At 40.1% G+C, this 19,733-nt stretch overlaps 3 protein-coding genes across 3 annotated transcripts; all 3 read left to right on the top strand.

The window, feature by feature from the left end:
- The first annotated feature begins 70 nt into the window (after positions 1–70).
- LOC120105012 lies at positions 71–3,766 on the top strand. Its single transcript, XM_039117052.1, has 4 exons — positions 71–315; positions 1,997–2,962; positions 3,052–3,157; positions 3,235–3,766. Exons 2-4 carry the CDS (start codon positions 2,823–2,825, stop codon positions 3,625–3,627), a joined length of 639 nt encoding a protein of 212 aa, XP_038972980.1. The 5' UTR covers positions 71–315; positions 1,997–2,822; the 3' UTR covers positions 3,628–3,766.
- Positions 3,767–8,229: 4,463 nt separating this feature from the next.
- LOC120105013 lies at positions 8,230–10,295 on the top strand. Its single transcript, XM_039117053.1, has 2 exons — positions 8,230–8,611; positions 10,170–10,295. The coding sequence occupies exon 1, from the start codon at positions 8,321–8,323 to the stop codon at positions 8,588–8,590; it is 270 nt and encodes an 89-aa protein (XP_038972981.1). The 5' UTR covers positions 8,230–8,320; the 3' UTR covers positions 8,591–8,611; positions 10,170–10,295.
- A 1,634-nt stretch (positions 10,296–11,929) lies between these two features.
- On the top strand, positions 11,930–17,894 carry LOC103713906 (UDP-galactose transporter 1-like). Its single transcript, XM_008800958.4, has 5 exons — positions 11,930–12,569; positions 14,965–15,214; positions 15,336–15,543; positions 17,055–17,286; positions 17,375–17,894. Exons 1-5 carry the CDS (start codon positions 12,459–12,461, stop codon positions 17,603–17,605), a joined length of 1,032 nt encoding a protein of 343 aa, XP_008799180.1. The 5' UTR covers positions 11,930–12,458; the 3' UTR covers positions 17,606–17,894.
- Positions 17,895–19,733: the final 1,839 nt, after the last annotated feature.

Genomic DNA, 19,733 nt, shown 5'->3' on the forward strand with positions numbered 1-19,733 from the left:
AAGCAAATGGATGTGACCAATTTTCCTTCCGTATCAAAGAGCATATATTTATTATCACTAAGCCTATAGTGATAAAAAGAGGGAAAGAGCCCTGCTCGATCTTTAAGATTTTAGCAACAATGCTGAATCCAACAATCAGCAAGTTTGTCAGAATATTGGCTGTGGTTCAAATTTCAGAAACTACTAGAGGCTTGCTTTGGTCCTTCAGAAATAAATCTTCTGCATCTCTTTAATTTGTTCTTTTCTTTCTGAACAACAGTGCAATCAAGTACATCAGATCAGATTTACAAGCCAAGATTGCAAGCCATGTCATAGGTAATTCTTAATTTTATAATTACAATATTTAGGGGAGACTGATGTATATGGGCATATCTAACCACTTCAAATTTTGTTAGGCATGATACGGCCATCGCACTCTGAATATATGGGTGCAGATTGTGAGGTTCTTATACCAATATGAGTCCCGATAATTATATTATAGTTGAGAACTTGAGATTGTAATTAAAATTACAGATACTACTTTCAGTTGTATACAAGAACTGAATCCATAAAACTAGGCCTGAATTTAGTGAAATTGAATCTGGAACAAACCAGCATATATGTCCAAAACTATTAAATGGGGCTTATGGTGTCACCTAAGACAGCACTAGACCTAACTCGGAATACAGAGTAATATGTCCGGGCCAGCGCATTTTCCACATCTGCCCTTCCCATCTCATTTGTAGCTCAACCGACAACTACTGAAATCGATGAGGGTACAAGAGTCTTTTTACATAATGATGAGTTATGTTTCACGTCGGTGATATATAACGCCGAGCCACAGGACCGCTACATAAAGTTCGAGGAAGAGAGGGCGAGCACGCAATGGAACCTTCTCGACCTTCTCGACGCTGGCGATGGAGGCGGCACCGGCGACGTATACCCTCATTAATAGAGAAAGCTTATTCACTAATAATTTTCTGAGAGAGGATACATTATATATACTCTCTTAATATATATATATATATATATATATATGTGTGTGTGTGTGTGTGTGTGTGTGTGTGTGTGTGTACATGTATACGTATGTATGTATGTCATGTGTGTATGTATATGTATGTGTGTGTATAAAAAATATACCACATTGTTTATTTTATTTGGTAGACATATTCCGATATCCACCAAGCTGGCACAAGCATCTTAGTCGATTCTTCATACATTGGTCTCCAAGAGTTATGCGAGGCGCAAATACATATTCGTATATTTTTTTGAAACTCTTTGATATGTTACAAACTCTTATACCTCTTAATAAAACTATGTATCATGTACTATGTATCATGATACTTATTAGTCTTATTGAAATTCTTAGATTTCTTTACCTCAAATTGAAACTTTAACATTCATATCGAACCTTGTATCATCAAGTGTCTTCTTTTGTTCTCACCAATTTTTGCATTTTATTTGCACCTTTTATTTGTACCATTAAAATTGCTGTGTCTCCTTCACTAATACTTCTTATTTGTAATATTGTGCTCAAATGTTAAGACACCAAAATCCATGAAATAAGCTGGATTAGTTCTGGAGCCCAACGGGAGAAACAAACTATCTGGAAAGAAACAGAGGAAGAAAGATGGCAGATGGATTATGGAGTCAAATTATCTAGAATTAAGTTGATGAAATTGCTCGTGGCTGATACTTTAATAATTTCACTAATGGTCTCTGAATTCTGGACTTTATTACTTGTTGCAATGGCATTGAGATCAAGCCCAATATAATATTTTAACATTATATTCGTTCTATCTTGTTAGTTAAATAGAACTTCTTCAAAAGGAGATGCATGTCAATGTCTTAGGGAGTATTGATGTAGCTGAATCTTGACTGCTAAGTCTATCTATATGTGTGACATTAAACTAAGATAAATAATGTAGCATTCTTGGATTGATCAAAGTTATGTTATCAACATGTTTTGGTTTACTTTGAATCATATAACTAATTCAATCATTTCACTTTGTTTCAGATAATCAAGGTTTGATTTTAGGTCAAAGCAAGAGAAGACACTAGTGAACTATTGGTATTCTCTGAAAGCAATACATCCCTTTCTCTATGTTATGATTTTACACCATAAGGCATACATTGCTGAAAGTCTGAAATGTTGCGTCTTTAAGATTTATATGGACATTGATACAAGAAGTAGCATTCCAGTTAGATATATAAATTTGCAAGGCAAAATATCTTCTGAAATTTATATGTAGGTCATCTTTCTAATTTTGTTTATCTTTTTTTAAAAAACTGCAGTTCAATCGGTATTTTAATAGAATGGACAAAAGTTGGATAAATAAGTTAAGATCTAGTGCTGAATATTTAGATGGAGTTCAGAATTTCATTAAGTTTGCTTTTGAGAAATCTAATATGAACGGGAAGATTTTATGTCCATGTTAAAAATGTGTAAACAGTTCTGCTCTTGATCCAAAAATTGTTGAAGAACATTTGGTATGGAATGGTTTTCTAAAGGGTTATACTGAATGGGTACTCCATGGAGAGTTCATACCTTCATGTAACCAACCCTCCGATCTAGAAGACACCTTCAATTTTGGATGTAGTGACACGAAACAAAATTCTGTAGAAGAAGATGATATAAGGGGCCTACTTGATATTTATTTTAAAAATTTATTGTTGAAGGTTTCTTATGCGCTTAAAAGATTATGCACGCAATCGAGCCTATCCCGAGGGCTCGATTGCTGAAGGATATATTGCTGAGGAGTGTTTGACATTTCGTTCGAGATATCTTGAAGGTGTTAAAACGGTTTTCAATCGACCTCAAAGGAATTGTGATATCATAAAGAATGCAGATGTTTACAAGTTCTCATCTGGTGGAAGAGTTTTGGGAAAAGTTGAAAGTGTTGGTTGTTCTTGACCAGAAATCGTTGGCACAAGCACATCGCTATGTCTTACTTCATAGTGATATAATATCTGAGTCTCGCAGGTTAGTACGGTTAATTGAAATCTAAATTTACTGTCATGTCAGGAGAATGTAATATTGGTATTTAATTAAAGATAACTTTGATCGTGCAGAGAATTTTTAATAGCTCAGCGAAGTCTCAACCATAACATTCGTCCTACACCAAGGATTGAGCAACGATGGTTGGTTGAATTATTTCCAGAATGGCTTTTCAAACAGGTTAGATGTCTAATATATTAAGCTTTTTTTTAAATTTTTATAGAGAGAAATTAATCATTACTTCCATTTTTCTTTAGGTACCAGTGATGATGGAGAGGAATTGTTCTGAGGAGTTAATAGTCATTGCTCGAGGTCCGAATAATATTGTCAACAAATATGATGGGTTCATTATAAATAGTTTTAAATTTCATACTAAAGAGCATGAGAAATTTAGAAAAACCCAAAATAGTGGAGTTATGGTTGAGGCGGACGGAAAAAATTATTATGGTGCTCTAACAGATATTTATGAGCAGGATTATTATGGAAATTTTAAGGTAGTATTATTTCGATGTGATTGGGTGAATATAAACTCACCTAGAGGTTTGAGGCAAGACATAAATGGATTCACACTTGTAAATTTTTCAAGGTTGATACATACTGGTGTGTTATTGAAAGATGATCCATTTGTTTTTTCATCTCAAGCTCGATAAGTATTTTTTGTGCAAGACTCAAAAGATAAAAATTGGTCTCTTGTTATTAAAACGAAACCTAGGGACTTGTATGATATGGGAAAAAAGTTGGAAGAGGAGGACGATGATACTTATACTCAGTGTATTCCTTATAATGTTGTGCCAACTGATGAAGTAAATGCGCCAACGAGTTTGATTAGGATGGATGTTGAATGAGAATATAGTTTCATAATGGTAAGTAAAATTTATGAAGCATATGTTGAATGAGTTATTATATTCTCTTTCATTAGCCCTTTATTTAGTATAAATTTATCATTTAACCAAATATTGATTCTTTTTTGTGCATACCAGGTAACAATATGCCCCGAGAGAGACGATTTAGAGATATGGAGTTCCAGCATTCTCAGGTGGGATCTACTTCTGAGCAGTCCCTACAGTTCCAGCAGCCATGTAATCACCAGCAGCACGAGTCAGGATCTCAGCGCGAGCCTCCTGCTGATTGTCCGGAGGATGAGCTCCGGATCCAGGGTAATTCGATTTAAAGTTCATATTTTATGTTCATATTTGTCTTCAACTTTTTAAGACATTTTATTTAATTTGAATAGATGGACAAGGGACAGTGAGGACGAGACGGGGACTCACTCAAGCAAAGGATGTGTGGAAGCTTCCTCCGAGTGAGAAGATCATCATCCGATGCAACGAATTGGGGTAGCCCATCAATAGAGCTGGAGGTCTACTATCAAGCTTTTTAGGATCGATTGACGCAAGGGTCAACTGTGTCCGCTCAACTATACGAAGTGGAATGACATGCTTCCTTCATATAAGGTTGAGCTTCTTAGACTTATACAGGTAATGAATTGAATTTATTCTTTTTAATTCGACACCTCCTGTATGTTAATTTGCTTAGTATCATAATTTTATTAGAGGTTTAATATTATTATAACATTCTGTATCTTGTTGTAGGGTAAGTTTGTACTTCCTCCAGAGAGCCATAATCGGGTGCTAAAGTCCCTCAACCGCAAATGGAAAGAATATAAAGCAAAATTGAAGACGGACTTCAAGCACGAGGGTATGACAGAGGAGGAGGTTGCTCGTGTGACTCCTCCTGATGTATACCCTGAGCAGTGGAGAGAGCTTGTTCACTACTGGTTTTCTAAAAGAGAACAGGTCACGTATATTGTTTCAATATCTTCTATTATCTTTATTATTAATATAAATTGTAAATATATACATTGAATCATATTATACTGTGTGCTTTTATTTTGGCAGACATATTCTAATATTGGTAGAGCTGCATGAGCATCTCAAGCAGTTCCTCATATAGCACGTATAAATGAATTCGTAAGTTCTTTTTGAAACTATTTGAAACTCTACTAACATATAGCACGTATCATGATATATAGTTTGCCAATATACTTTCCGTATGTGTAGATAGTAGCGCATGGAAGGAAGCCTGGTGAGGTAGAGTTTTATAAGATGACCCACACTCACCGAGATGACAGCTTTGTCCGAGACGAGTCGAGAGATATAATTGTATGTATTCATTTTTTATTTGATCATAATTTTTTTTATTAATTTTACTTCTTTTAAATTATTAATGTGACTATTTATTTTTTTGAGAGAGATATAGGAAAGAGCTACAAATCTTATTTCAGAGCGCGTCGGGGAGTCATCATCATCCGACGCGGCCAGTCGCGTCGAGGCTCAGGTTTATGCTGAATTGATGGGCCCGGAATGTTATGGTCGTGTGAGGGGTTACGGTATCGGAGTTACCCCCACTCAGCTGTCTGCAGTGAGCCGATATGCCCAAGATGCCAGACAAGGTACTAGCACTGCAAAAATTTGTAGTTTGAAGACAAAGATGGCACAGATAAAGCAGTCATATGAGATAAGGATAGAGGAGATGAGGCAGAGTCATATGACTGATATGGCGGAGTTGAAGCAGAGCCAAGAGTTGAAGATACAATCTTTGCAGGATCAGCTTGACCATATTTCATCTTTTTTGCAGAGATTTGCTCCTCCGGTACATAACTAAATATATTTAAATATTTTATGTAATTATAATGTATTCTTGTATGAGCATGATGACTTTCGTATTTTTAGTTTCTAAAGTATTTTTTTTCTTGTAGGTTGCTGATACTTTATCTACTCGTAGAGATGATGATGTCGTCGACTCTTGATACATCGTAGATTGTGTACTTAAGAATTTGAGATGGATGTTTTTAGAATGTTTTTGAAGTACAATGTAATCAAATATGATAATATGAATATTTTGAATGAAAAGTTCTTGTTTGTGATGTGTATTTTGTTATCTATGTGATTTAGTGTATGTGTTTTGTTAGAAATTAATATATACAGAGTATTAAAAATTGCTTTTACAAAAAAAAAATTAAAAAAAAATGCTATTGCCGACGTTATTTAGCGTCGGAAATACCACGCCTTTAACGACGCTTTGCGTCGGTCAAGGAGCATAAGCCGGCGCTTTTAAGCGTCGGCATAGTCCAACAGAAACTACCGTCTGAAACGTCGGTCCAAGTACGCTGACGCTTTTAAGCGTCGGGTTCCTCGAAGATGAACGACGCTTAAAAGCGTCGGCATTTAGGTCGACGCTTTTTTGATGCGTCGACCTAAACTGAACCCACGCCCACCTGTCCGACGTCTGACCCACGCTTTGGGGTGCGTAGGCTGGAAATTCGCCGACGCTTAAAAGCGTCGGTAGAGACCAACAAAAACGCCGGGAGATATCCTTTCTTTTGTAGTGGACATAGATTCCTATTCTACTTCACCTTGATATCACTTCTCATCCTAATTTTAGAAAAATCTATAGATAAATTATTAATTATTAAATAGTATTTCTATATAACAAAAAAATAATATTTTTTTTTTAAAAGGAGGAAATCTATTTGTGTTTTTTTGAAAATACATCATCCAAAAATCAAATTCAGAATCTCTGATTGCCGCACAGTGGGCTGCTAGAACAAGCCCTAACTCATCATAAATTGATATGTTCTAAAACATACCTATATATCAACTAAAGAATTATTTTATTTAGTGAACAATTATAATCATATCGCAACTTTTCCCCCTTTTGAGAAATTCATCCATGAAATGACACTTTACTTTCCATTTTTGTATGCTATCATTGATATAATGGCTGATGATAGCCATCACTACAACAATTTCTTTACTCCCAAATAAATCAAGCTTATGGTTGTACCGAACAAATAATGGTCTTTATTGCCAATATAATGGAAAATAACGGTTTTGGAGCATGGTCCATTATTTGAAGCTGATTAGAACATTCATTAGAATGTCTGATTAAGTATCAAATGGATTAAAGCAGATCAGACTTCAGTGGACTCTAATGTAGAGGTGGCAATCAGATCAGGCCATATATATATATATATATATATATATATATATATATATATATATATATATATATATATAAAGATTGCTAAATGCTTGATTTAAACTGTAGACCCAATGGGATTTGCTCTCAACCGGAAACCAAACATTGTGGATTGGATCTAGTCATGCTGGATCTTGACCTAATCCAAATTGTTGGGCCTAAAGTTGGTCTCATGTGCACCACCCGAAGCATTCTGATTAAGGCTGCAAATGGGTCGGGTTGACTCGTGACCCGAACCGGCTCTATTTTGAAGGATCCATGGGGCCGGGTCGGATCCTAAAATTGGATCCGTTCCATTTTCTGGGTCGGGTCTGAGTTTATTGAATTCAGACTCGACCCGATCCATTTGAAATTTTGGTAATTTTTGGTTTTCAATCTTACAACCCGACCCGACTCAAATATGTAAAATTATTTGGGTACGCGGGCTGTAACTCGCGGAGGTATAAACAAGTTTTAAAGCTAGGATAGGTTGACTCGAATTGGACCCGACCCAGACCCGAATTTTTTGGGTTGGATCCGGGTTATACATGGACCTGATCCGACCCGAATAATCCGTTGGGTCAAAAATTGTAGCGGTGTAGCTGACCCAATCTTCTATTGGATTGGGTCTAGATCTAAAAGTAGGACCCGACCTGACCCATTTGCATCCCTAATCTCGATAGGCCCTGAATGCAACCGAGTCTGAGTTTGCTGGGTCAAGCATGTTTTTTTTTTTGCTAGGAAAAAGGAAAGAGGTGGGTGAGGAGAACCTCACCCTCGTAGCAACCCTCACTGGGCTTCTTTTCTGTTGGAGAGTGTTCGATACATGCAGAACATTTTTTACTCATACCCTTCCCACCCGTAGGGAGCCCTACTAGCATGGCAGCCCTTCCACGTATGAGTACATCACACCAGCACCACCTAAGTATCGGCAGACCAAATGGCGACTCCACCGGACAAACCGGACAGGGGGCATTCGGTCCCCGCATTTAATCGACTCCCGGGCATTTCGAACCTAGGCTACTTCGGTGAAATTTTAGCCTCGTTCCAACCGTGCTACCACCTCGGTGGTGGGTCAAGCGTGTTTGATGTCGTGAAAATTGTATGGATGAATTACCATATAGTTTTCATTTGTTTCCATGAAAAATGGTGCCCCGTGCGATGCACGTGCCAGGGAAGCAGCGAAACGGATATGGACTCCATCCAATTTAACAATTCGGAGTTTCTACCAAGCGATCCGGGTCTTTTGCTTTCTTCATCGTCGAAAGAGGGGGGAAATCTCGAGCTAGGGTTAGGGTTTCGGGGAGCTCGGAGCGGGCGGCCATGGCGATGAGAGCGTTCTATAACGAGATCAAGGGGATGAAGGTGAGGGAACTCCCGGGCTACCTGAAGCCGAAGCTCACGTGGGAGCACATCAAGAAGACGACCGACCAGGCCGTGGACCGCTACATCGAGAAGTACATCGAGACCAGCTCCGTCGAGCCCCTTTTCCACGTCTGCATCGGTGGCATGATCTTCTCGTACCTCGTCGCCCTCCCCGAGGAGCGCCGCCACCTCGAGCACCAGCAGAAGCACGCCGCAGGCGGCCATTGATTTCTGATATTATCCTCCCAGGTCCGCTCGACATCCTAACCTTCGTCCTCATCCCTAACACGATCATTGATCAATTTTTCATCTTTCAGTGGTAAATTTTTGGAATACACTGTTCTTCCATTTTAATTTATCTATGTGCTCTTGTGGTTTGGATTTGAGGCTTTAGATCAATCTCAAAGGGTAAACATTTTCCTAGTTACGATGTATAAGACTTCAGTGGACTCTAATGTAGAGGTGGCAATCAGATCAGGCCATATATATATATATATATATATATATATATATATATATATATATATATATTGGATGCTTCCAGAATTTACGGACTTTGCCGAATCACTTCTTTAATTAGCTTCCTGACCTCAAGTTTATTCTATATTGGCATAGGATACAAAGGTTAGATCTAGACCTAACTTGTTCACTTGACAACTCAAATCCGTTCGAACATTGGGTTCGAGACAAATCTAATTCCACCGGTCTATGCCAATACTCTTGTGCCGATCCAATTGTACGTTTTTGGTTTGGCCTGATACTACTTGTTCCAATTGTCTGATGTTGACTCAAATTTAGTTGAATGTTTGACTTGGAACTCCGGTCTCATACTTGATCCACGGATTTGAGTTATAAATGTTTGTTTTCTTAATATTGAAGGAATATTCACTATTTGAAAAAAACACTGCTGGTTCTTGTAAATTTTTGGGCGTATGCTCATTGCCTCGTCATGTTGCTGCTCAATCTCCTCTGGGTTCTTGTAATTTTTTTCTGGTTTTACTTTAGCGTCTGTATCCCGTAATTTCTACTTATCAATAAAATAGGTGGCTTCCGCCACCTTTCAATCAAAATAATAATAATAATAATAATAATAATAATAGTGTGCTGATGATATGTTAAGTCATTAGGCCCTTCGACTTATTGGCTTTGCATGTTGTGGGTTGTAATTTGTCCAACTTCGTGTTTAGTTGGGCAAGGGTTGGATTTGTTGAAAGTGAACTAACTGATATCATTCAATTGAAAAATTCAATTGGGAAATGTTAGGACTTAGGCAATTGAATGATAACTATAGGTTTAGAGTTTTAGGTTCTATTTTGACTTTCATATTCTAAAGTTTAAAAATAATAAAATCTCTCTCTCTCTCTCGCCCATAGGTTTCTGGTGTTCGGGGAAACCATAAATAGACAACATAATATTTGGCATCCAAATAGACCCTTAATATCTAATAGTCATGGAAAAGCCCACCTTTATACTTGTTGGTATCAAGCCACTACTGGCTCGGTGACTTCGGCAATAGGAAGTTTCCTACTTTGTGCTATCTAGCCATTCCTGGCTCAAAACTCCACCATGCTCGCAAATAAAAAATATTATGACTAAACATGCATGCATGATTAACTTGTTCTTTTTAAGAGTTAATAAGAGAGAGATTTACAGCCCTCGCAAGGTATATGCAGAATTCAATTCCATTCATTTATAAAATTCTTAGTGACTTTATCAACCGGGATGATTGGCAACCATGCATTTTACGTCCTTCCATGCATATTCATTAATCATAACCTCATCTGTTGGCTATTTATTATTCTTGCAGTCACAATTTCTACCAGTATCGGCGAGGAAATCATGTTTGCAAACTCCCAACTCAAACAGCTACGTGCATCGATCTCGCCGAGTATTATGCAGCACTCAATGTTCTCTATTAAGAGATTGACGGCTATCAAATAAAATTTTACATGTCATGTATAGCACGCTACTGCCGATGGCTGTCTATTTTCTGATGATGATTATATGTGGCACTCTGCATGCAAATTGCCCACCGCAAAGAATCCTAGGTCAACTGCTCCTAGTCAGGTATTTCCATTGGCTTGTAAAAGGTGCACCATATCCAATCCGATTTTAACACATGATCAGGTGTGCCACGTCAAATTAAGATGAGGGAGAAGAGAGTCGCTCCTCTTTCTCCTCCTAATGAGAAAACCCTAGCACTCACCCCTGAATCTTAACCGTCTATTCTCCTCCTCCTCCTCCTCCTCCTCCTCCTCCGCCATAGCCGTCGTCGCTGCTGCGGTCTCCTCCTCCATTGCCGTCACTGTCTTCTTCACGTCATCTCTCGTTTTCTCTTTCTTCGCCTTCTCCGTAGCTATGGCGGCGGTGGCACGATCTCCGGTGGTCGAACGATGACCTCATCCTCTTGCCTTGTCTCCATCCTAGGAGCGCCGCGAGACTCGTCGTTAACCAGTTCCTTGCGTTCCTCTGAGCGAATGAGCTCTATGGTGGAGACGATGCTCAATTTCCTCTCCCTCCTTTGCCATTTCACCTCCTCGATCTTCCGCCAGATTCGCCTCGTCCTCTGCCGCAGCTCCATCCACGGCTCCAGCTTCCACTGTCCGTGACCCATCAGAGAATCAAGGTGAGAGAGAGAAGATTGGCGGAGCGTGTTTTCCGATAGCCGTTGCCGTTTTGGGGTGGGGGTGGTTCTCGGATGGGGATATGAGATCGGGGCGATCTTGATCGTCCGTTGCTGCGGCACATGATAGGGATGGGAATAAAAACAAAGACAATATATATATATATATATCAACCATAGCCACTTATTTCTGTGGATACCATTTGTAAAATATGTATCTCGATATCCTGTTATTGGAACCAAGAGATTGTTACCTCTGATGTGCATGACCATATAGTACATGCAGTATTAAAAATAATTTTTCAAATGGCATTTCTCTCTTGATGATCCGGCCACGGTTATTGGTTAGGTCCAAAAGATCCAAAGATTGTTGTCGGTGATCATCCATTGATTCATGACATCTGAATGATAATGAGGGATACATGTATTATCCTGACTAAGCATGTATTTAGAAAAGCCAATGAATCTGTGGATTGGGTGGCCATCCACGTGGCTAACTACGCCAGCAGTACTCTATGGACAGGAGATAAGAAGCTGCCTCAGAGGCTCCGTATTATTTTATTTTTTGACTTTATTAGGTGTATTCGTGTACGTGTTGCATAAATTATCTATCTAAAAAACAAAAAAAAAAGAAAAAAAATGACATTTCTCTCTCAACTTAAGCTGACGTGGCGCATCTGGCCCATGTACCGAAGTCGGATTGCACTGGTGCAGAGTCTAATTTCTCCCACCGGCCACCGATGCCATCTCATGCAGGATAATCTTAACGAATCTAGTGACATATTCCAAGCGTCCTTTATACTTCTCCCTTAATCTTATCGCCCATTCGCCCCCACGTGGGCCACACCAGTGGAGTAATTATAGAAGAAAATGGGCTGGTTGTGCCCCCCACACTTCCACAAATGAAAAAAAAAGAAAAGAAAAATCCAATGGCTGTCCGAGTCTTCCTTCCAAGCCTAAAACGTAGACTCCAGGAGCCACATGGAACGCTTCTGTAAACCTAACTTCTTGCCTACTTCCCATTCCGCCAAGTCTCGCTCTTTTCTCTCTCTTGTTTGGCCGTTGTACCTTTGGCCCTTGTAATAATTCTTGTTTCTTTCTTATAAGAAAGAAGCAAAGCCAGCAAGAAGGAAAAGTGGCAGAGACTAGAGCGGGACACCAGCGGGACACCAGCATCACCCACATCACGCCCCCCGGGGCGGAGCCCCGGCTTCCGCTGCTTCTGCGGCGTCCTTCGCCACCGCCTCGTGCTCACACGGCTTCTCCTCCCTTTCCTCCCCTCTCCCAGCGGTTGCAGCTGGGATTTAACGGCGGTTTCAGCTGGGATTTAATTCGAACAGATCTAGGGCAGGGGGATCTTAATCTTTGGATCGGCCGTTACGACTTTCTCGGTGCGCTGTCTTCGGTGGTGAATTTTTTTGGGTGGAGACGTGGGGGTTGGAGAGAGAACGATCGGGTCGAAGCAGGGAAGAGATGGAGGAGAGCCGGGTGCTGAATTGGGGGATGTTCCGGGCGGTGCTGGCCATCTTCCAGTGGTGGGGATTCAACGTCGCCGTCATCATCATGAACAAGTGGATCTTCCAGGTCTCCTTCTTCTCTCCTTTTTCCTTTCTTGAGTTAAATTAGTATGTATTTTTGTGCTGAATTTGGATGATAATTTAGTGCCCTAGGTCGGATGTTACTGGAATCTTGATTTTGGGTTGCTTGCTTGGTCTTGTTCTGGGATTTGTGAATCGGATTTGATCTTTAGGTTGCAGTGTGGATTTAATGCCAGATTTGCTGTGATGTTCTTTGATCATTTTAGTTTTATAATTTATGCATTTCTTTGATTTTTTTTCTTTCATGAAGTTCTTGTCTTTTTACGCCTTGTTTTTGGAGAATTGTCCAAACATGCTTTCTTGAACTAAAACAGCTGCAGAAGCTTAGTGGATTGCTTTTGGGTCACGAGTTTAGTTGGAGAGATTGGGAGAAATTTCCTTGAAACTGTTTTCCAGTGGTCAAGGATGGCTTAGAATATAGTCATATCTTCTAGGAGAGGAGATTGAGGAGAATGTCATCCACATAACGCATAATTCTTTTAGTAGGAGTGGTCTCTAATATTTTGTTCAAGTTGGACTGGTCAGAAGAAGGGCAACTATGATGGGTTGGAGGAGACATGGGTAGAAAGGATTGCAGTATATACTAGATGGTAGTCCCCTCAGATGGATCAACCAGAGGAGCTCTGCGGAGGTGAAGACAATTCATCTCTTTTTAGTTACAAGAGGAGAAAAAATATATTGGCAAACAAGTAATAATTGGAATCTTGTAGTGGAGGTTTTTGACAACCCTCATATCTATATGAGAAGGATTTTGACTTCCAATTAGCAAGTGCAGGTAAGCAACATTGGTACTATACTAATAAGCATTTGTGAGGTGGAAGGTTATACTGACCTTGATATGCCCAGCACATCCTCTGCTCTAATTAAAAACCAAGAGAGGTGCTGAATATCTCATATCACTAGGGGTAGGAATCTCATTAACCAAAAACACTGGACGGTGCTTTGATTAGGTTTAATGGTCTCAGAAACTGTACTATAATCAGCTCAATTCTCCAAATGTCCATGATAAGTGGCTGCTTGTTTGTCTTACTTTAATCATGAGCCAAGGGGGTCTTCGATTGAAGACAAGGATTACTTTGCCCTTCTTTTGCCCTCCTTCCTCCTTCCTCCTTCCTCCTTCCTCCTTCCTCCTTGGCCTACGTACTCTGTACGGCCAAATAACTATCTGTCTAGTTGAGGTGTTACCATAGGTTAAAATAGGAAAATATCTGTTTCAGCCTTTAGGCGGGGGGAGGATGGTCTCGCTACATTGAAGATTCTGCAGATTCTTTCCACTTATTGAAATGGTGCAGGATAAACTCCATTTGTAAATTGTGATTTTGTAGTTCATATTGGTACACTTTCTAGGGATCCAAAAATGTGTCCAAGGAAAGAGCTTTATCCACTATGGATAAGGATCCCCTCTTAAGGAGATTCTTGGCCGTTATTTGTTCAGTGCCATCCATGGGTGTATATTACCAAACTGGATGCCATTAGCAAGTTAGATTTTTTGGTTGTTTCTTGTTTTTTTCCTTCTTTTCCCTCACCTTCTAGTTCTTGTTCGTTTCATATTTACTCTCTGTGTCAAAGCAAGTGTTGCTCTACATTCCCATTTTGAGCGGTAAGTTATAGTAGCACTTCAGTTGCATTGACTAAACTAGTTTAAATGTAATACAAAATTAACATCATCTTTATTTGTCCATACTGAAACATGTTATTATTCTATACTCTTATTGATGGGAAACAATTTTTTTATGATTATTTAGAAATTATTTTGCATAAGAATATTCAGCTTATGCATTATGGTCTTTTTCCAAGATCATTTAGTATTTCATAAAAGTAAAGATCTTCAACATATGAAACCAGCTTCTTCTTCTTCTTTTTTTTCCCCTTAGAGGAGAAGCCAAGCTTGTTTTAAGGAATGCTGAAGAGGTTGAAAGAAGTGCCGAGCACTAAAGTCTTTAGACTGTACTTTTGAACCAAACTACATGTTTGACAAAAAGTACATGTTTGATAGATAGTTTAACAAATAGAGGTGAGCCTTGGCGCAATGATAATGTTGCTCCATTGTGACTGGGTATCACGGGTTCGAAATATGGCTGTGTACATCTGATCCTCCCTAGACCCCGCTATCCTTTTACAAATAGTTTAACAGATACCTATGTATGCATGAACTTCTACATGATTTGTACTCATAATATGCTCTAATCCAATTTTTTGGCATAGACTTTTTCATTTGACATTTTCTATTCATATGCTTGTTCTCATTTCATCATCATCACAAACATATGGTCAAATGAAAAATTTGTTTTGGTTATTCACTGTTCTATGTAATAATGTGACTTTGTTTTACCTTGAACTTACAACCTGGATGGCCTGAAGATTTTTTTTTTTGAATACAGAAACTGGATTTCAAGTTTCCTCTGACAGTATCATGCGTCCACTTTATATGCTCTTCTGTTGGAGCATATATTGCCATCAAATTGCTTAAAATTAAACCACTGATTGAGGTTGATCCTGAAGACCGTTGGAGAAGGATATTTCCTATGTCATTTGTGTTTTGCATCAACATTGTGTTGGGGAATGTGAGCTTGCGGTACATTCCTGTTTCTTTCATGCAGACAATAAAATCATTTACTCCTGCGACAACAGGTTTGTTAATGACTTGATCTGCGTGGATTTTTTTTTGATTTTTGTCCATGACCTCTTTTTTTGTTCGTATGCCTTTTCAATTGATTTTTAGCCAGTTCTGATTTTCTTGCATCTGAAACAGTCTTCCTGCAGTGGTTAGTGTGGAGAAAATATTTTGAGTGGCGTATTTGGGCTTCTCTGGTACCCATTGTTGGGGGAATTCTTTTGACCTCTGTAACAGAGCTTAGTTTCAATATATTTGGATTTTGTGCTGCCTTGTTTGGTTGTCTGGCTACATCTACAAAGACTATTCTAGCAGAGTCGCTACTTCATGGATATAAATTTGACAGGTAGCAGATCAATATATGTTATGATGTCTGATATTTGCACTTTAAATTTTGAATATCGAAAATTGTGCTGATATCTACTTACCAGATTCTTTTGATGCTGTATTATCAATATTGTTGCAGTCTTAGACATTTTATTTAGATTTATACATCAAGGCTACTAATAAAGAATGATTGCCATAATTGAAATTTTAGAATATAGGAAATTCATGTTTGCTTGTTGAAGCTTTAATTTACTTGTTGCTGTGACACAATTAAGAATCTTATTTTAATTAGCTGCTAGGTTATTTTTCTTGTCCTCATTTTTCTTTGACACTTGATTAGAACTCCTGTGCTTTAAAATGTATACGTTGAGTTGTTGATTAATTGTACATTGCTAATTCTCTAATTCCTAACCTTTAGGAATCACATACAATGAGTGGTTGATCTGCTGGCTTGTGATCTGTAGTTTGGGCCAAGCATGGTGACATGATTGTAAATGCATTGCTTGGATTGTGCTTTGAATGCTGCATTAGGCAACAGCAGGGATGTCAAGTTCTCCAAATTCATAGGATTTTGTTGTTACGCTATATATATATATATATCTATTTCACTTGACCTCTATCAATACTTGAGGAGAACTTGACACTGATAGAATTTATTTTTTTTTTGTTTAAAAACAGTTAATAACAAAGACCGAAAGACAAGTCACATATATATATATATATTTTTATGTAACATGTAACATAGATTAAGCCAATATGTAATATTTCCACCAAAAGAAAGTCTTATATAGACCTTTTTGTGATGAAAGTCTGGTCAGATCATCAACATTTGGGTTTCTTTTCAAACACTAGAACATTGTCTGTAATTATCAATCTGACAAGTATTTCCTGAGAATCTGTTTGAGAGACAAAGTTGACCAATTTGTATGTTTGTCATGATACAAACAATTCCTCTGAAGGTTTTGGATAAAGAAACAGTGGGATTATGTGGTTAATAAAAAATTTTGTGACATCAAGAAAAAGAAAAAGTCGTGGTTTTTGGTAAGTAGGAAGTTGCTTATATTTTGCTTGCAAGAATACTGATTCCTGCATGCTTAGTTATCTGGGTGCTGAAGTCAAGAGTGCAGAAGGGTAAACAGTAGAAAACTAGTTGAAGCAGGAAAGATGTTGAAGTTCAAAGTGCTGGGTGGCTGGTTTTAATGATTGAGACTATAAATTGCTGAACAGCAGTGTGAAAAAAAGGCATAGCATAGGTTTTCGAAGAAAGGAATCCTAGAATTCCATGTGCTTGTGGAATTGCTTGAATACAAATGACGACAAGAGGATCCTTTCAAATGACTATTGTGGATAGAACATAAGCTCTGCTTCTTATTTCTTTCAAGAGGGTGTAACTATGAAACATGTGAACTAGCTTACTGCACATCACTTAAACTATACCTTATTGAAGAAACAAATATGATTTACTGGAAGGTTCAGGTTTAATATTTTTCCATTCCTGTTGCTTATCTATCAATATTTTCTCTCTTGTAGCATAAACACAGTATATTACATGGCGCCCTTTGCAACCATGATACTGGCCCTTCCAGCAATGTTACTCGAAGGAAGTGGAGTTATGAACTGGTTTTACACTCACCAATCAATTTATTCATCATTGATCATCATTTTCTGCTCCGGAGTGCTGGCCTTTTGTCTCAACTTCTCTATATTTTATGTCATCCACTCAACAACTGCTGTCACTTTCAACGTCGCTGGCAATCTCAAAGTTAGTTTCAATTCAGTATTCTTCTATTAACCTTTCACAGTGTTCTGTTTGATATGGAGTAATTACATATGAACATTTTGTTTTTCAGGTTGCAGTTGCTGTTTTGGTCTCATGGCTTATCTTCCGGAACCCAATTTCTGCAGTTAATGCTGTTGGATGTGCAATTACACTATCAGGCTGCACGTTCTATGGGTATGTTAGACACAAGCTTTCTCAGCAACCTGCTGTTCCTGGAACACCACGTACTCCACGTACTCCACGCACCCCCAGAAGTCGAATGGAGATGCTGCCTGTTGTAAACGATAAACAAGATGTTTAACATCTACTGATATTTATTCACCTCATCTAACTGTTGATCGGCATTGATGATAGATTTAGTGTGGAGAGCAAAGTACAAGCTGTGGTTACCTTTATATTTCCATATTTGCACGAACCCAACCCCAGTTTTTAGTCAGTTACAGGCACTACGTTGGAAGCAAAAAATTTCAGCAGCTGTGAGGGTGGTTTGATTTTTCATTTGCTATGTAATCGTTATGGTTGTTCAAAATTATATTTAAGAAAGAAGCTTTTCTTATTGTTAAGGATATGCTGTTATCGGCTTTTACATACTGCACATTTTGAAGGATTTGTGGGTGTTGATCATGGAAGGGCATTTTAGCTGATGAAAGTTTATAAATGTTTTGTGACAACTACTAGCTGAAAAGAAGCAAGGTAGTTACTGAACTTAAGAAAATGCCATGTAAAAATTGAAATCAATGAGCCAAATACGCGCTACAGAGAATGATTGATGTATGTCAGCAGAAGCTCATGCCGAGGGGGTCAGGTTAGGGTTTGCTTTCCAAGTCGTGAACATGAGGCCAGAGAGGTCATTTTTGGTTAGAGCACTCAGAGATTTATCTCAAAGGTTCGTTATTTAGGCTAAGAGTCAGAAATTCTTCTGCCATGGAGTGCTGCTGATCAGGTATCCTCCCACCCCGTTTGTCACACCCTTGAAAAGGTCGGAATGGAGTAACCAAATTTTTCTTGAGTTCTCCCTCTTTTCGGTGTGCGGCACTAAGGCAATGCACCGCCAAAGCCCTAGTCAGCCTTCCACACTTGCTCACGGCTTAGGATCAATCCCGCACGCCCTCAGCCTAACTCTTGGACACTCGGCCAACCACTCACACACCCTTATCTCCGAAGTGCACGAGGATGAAGGGAAAGGAGCTCTTCATTTCCATTGCTCATTACAAAATCGTCCCTTACAAGCTAACGGAATAGCTTAGCTTCCTGCTGCACCGAAAAACCCTTCCAGCCACTCAAATGGCTCGGCCAATCTCCCCTTGGCCGTGGCCTGCACTTAGCCACACTCGGCCTAAGTGTTGGCCGATGGAATTCCTTCAAGGCAACCCTTTTTCTTAGAGTCCTTCATCGGCCTGCACCCAAAATTCTCCCAAGTGCTTGAGCTCACCTCAGCCTTAGCTCTCTCGGACTCTAAGTGAATCCCAACTTTAGCTCTCAACCAAACCCTTCACAAGCTAGCCTAAGAGCCCTTTTTTCCTCCCCTCAACCAGCCACAATCCAAGTCTTTTATAGGCTCTCCCTGGGTTGGTTACAAAGGTCGTTACAAGGCTAACCAACTAACCACCTAACTGATTCGGTTGAGTTGGTTGCAACTTCCCCAATTGACTTCGGTTAGTAGTTGCAATCGTTTCTTGATTCTTGGCTCAGCCCATGTGCCATCCGCCAAGTCAGCCAACCAAGTTTGCCTTGTCCGACCATCCGCCCAACACCTTGGATTTTGTCCGCCCGCGCGTCCTGACCAGCCAACAGCCCTTGGTCGCTCGGTCTTGCTGGGTGTTCCGTAGTCTGGCTGTAGTCCAGCCCGTTGTCGCCCAGTCCAGCCGGCCGCTATGTCCAAGCGCCGCACCGCGCGCTCCCCGCCATGTGCGCGCCCGTGCCTGGTCCGCGCGCCTCATGCGCGCCTACCGCAAGGCTCGGCAGTAGGATCGCCCGCGCGCGCGCCTGCGCGCGGACTGTTGTCTGTCTTGGCGAGGTTCTGCGCGCTATTCTTGCCGCACCTGGCCCGGCCCGCGCGCCCCGCCTGCGCAAGGCCCGACAGAGGGCCAAGCCACTGTGCTCCAGGCAAAAATCTGCCCCAACCGTGGCCTGCGCCCGGGTCGGCCTGCCCTGTGCGCAACTGCGCGCCTTGCGCACGCCGGGCCAGCGCCTGACCTGCCTGCCGTGCGCTCCCTTGCGCACGATTCCTTCTATGCGCGCGCGTACCTTCCTTGCGCGCGCCCAACCGGACCATCCATCCTGCATGCGCCTGATCTGGGCTCGGCCAGACCACAGTGCATCTACTCGCGCACTGATGCTTCTGCGCTCGGCCCACCCGTGCGTCGCGTGCGCATGGCCCGCGCATGGGCCGAGTGTCTGGCCTTGGCAGGGCCAGACTTCGACGGGCG

This window comes from Phoenix dactylifera, unplaced genomic scaffold (assembly GCF_009389715.1).
Source record: "Phoenix dactylifera cultivar Barhee BC4 unplaced genomic scaffold, palm_55x_up_171113_PBpolish2nd_filt_p 000167F, whole genome shotgun sequence".
NCBI classification, from domain to species: domain Eukaryota; kingdom Viridiplantae; phylum Streptophyta; class Magnoliopsida; order Arecales; family Arecaceae; genus Phoenix; species Phoenix dactylifera.

Bases quoted from the DNA above. Each gene is read 5' to 3' on its own strand.
- LOC103713906 (XM_008800958.4), top strand. From the start codon at position 12,459: ATGGAGGAGAGCCGGGTGCTGAATTGGGGGATGTTCCGGGCGGTGCTG. The intron at 15,544-17,054 runs GTAGCAGATCAA...TCTCTCTTGTAG, and splicing joins CATGGATATAAATTTGACAG to CATAAACACAGTATATTACA. The intron at 17,287-17,374 runs GTTAGTTTCAAT...TTTGTTTTTCAG, and splicing joins ACGTCGCTGGCAATCTCAAA to GTTGCAGTTGCTGTTTTGGT.
- LOC120105012 (XM_039117052.1), top strand. From the start codon at position 2,823: ATGCAGATGTTTACAAGTTCTCATCTGGTGGAAGAGTTTTGGGAAAAG. The intron at 2,963-3,051 runs GTTAGTACGGTT...TTGATCGTGCAG, and splicing joins ATAATATCTGAGTCTCGCAG to AGAATTTTTAATAGCTCAGC. The intron at 3,158-3,234 runs GTTAGATGTCTA...ATTTTTCTTTAG, and splicing joins CAGAATGGCTTTTCAAACAG to GTACCAGTGATGATGGAGAG.
- LOC120105013 (XM_039117053.1), top strand. From the start codon at position 8,321: ATGGCGATGAGAGCGTTCTATAACGAGATCAAGGGGATGAAGGTGAGG.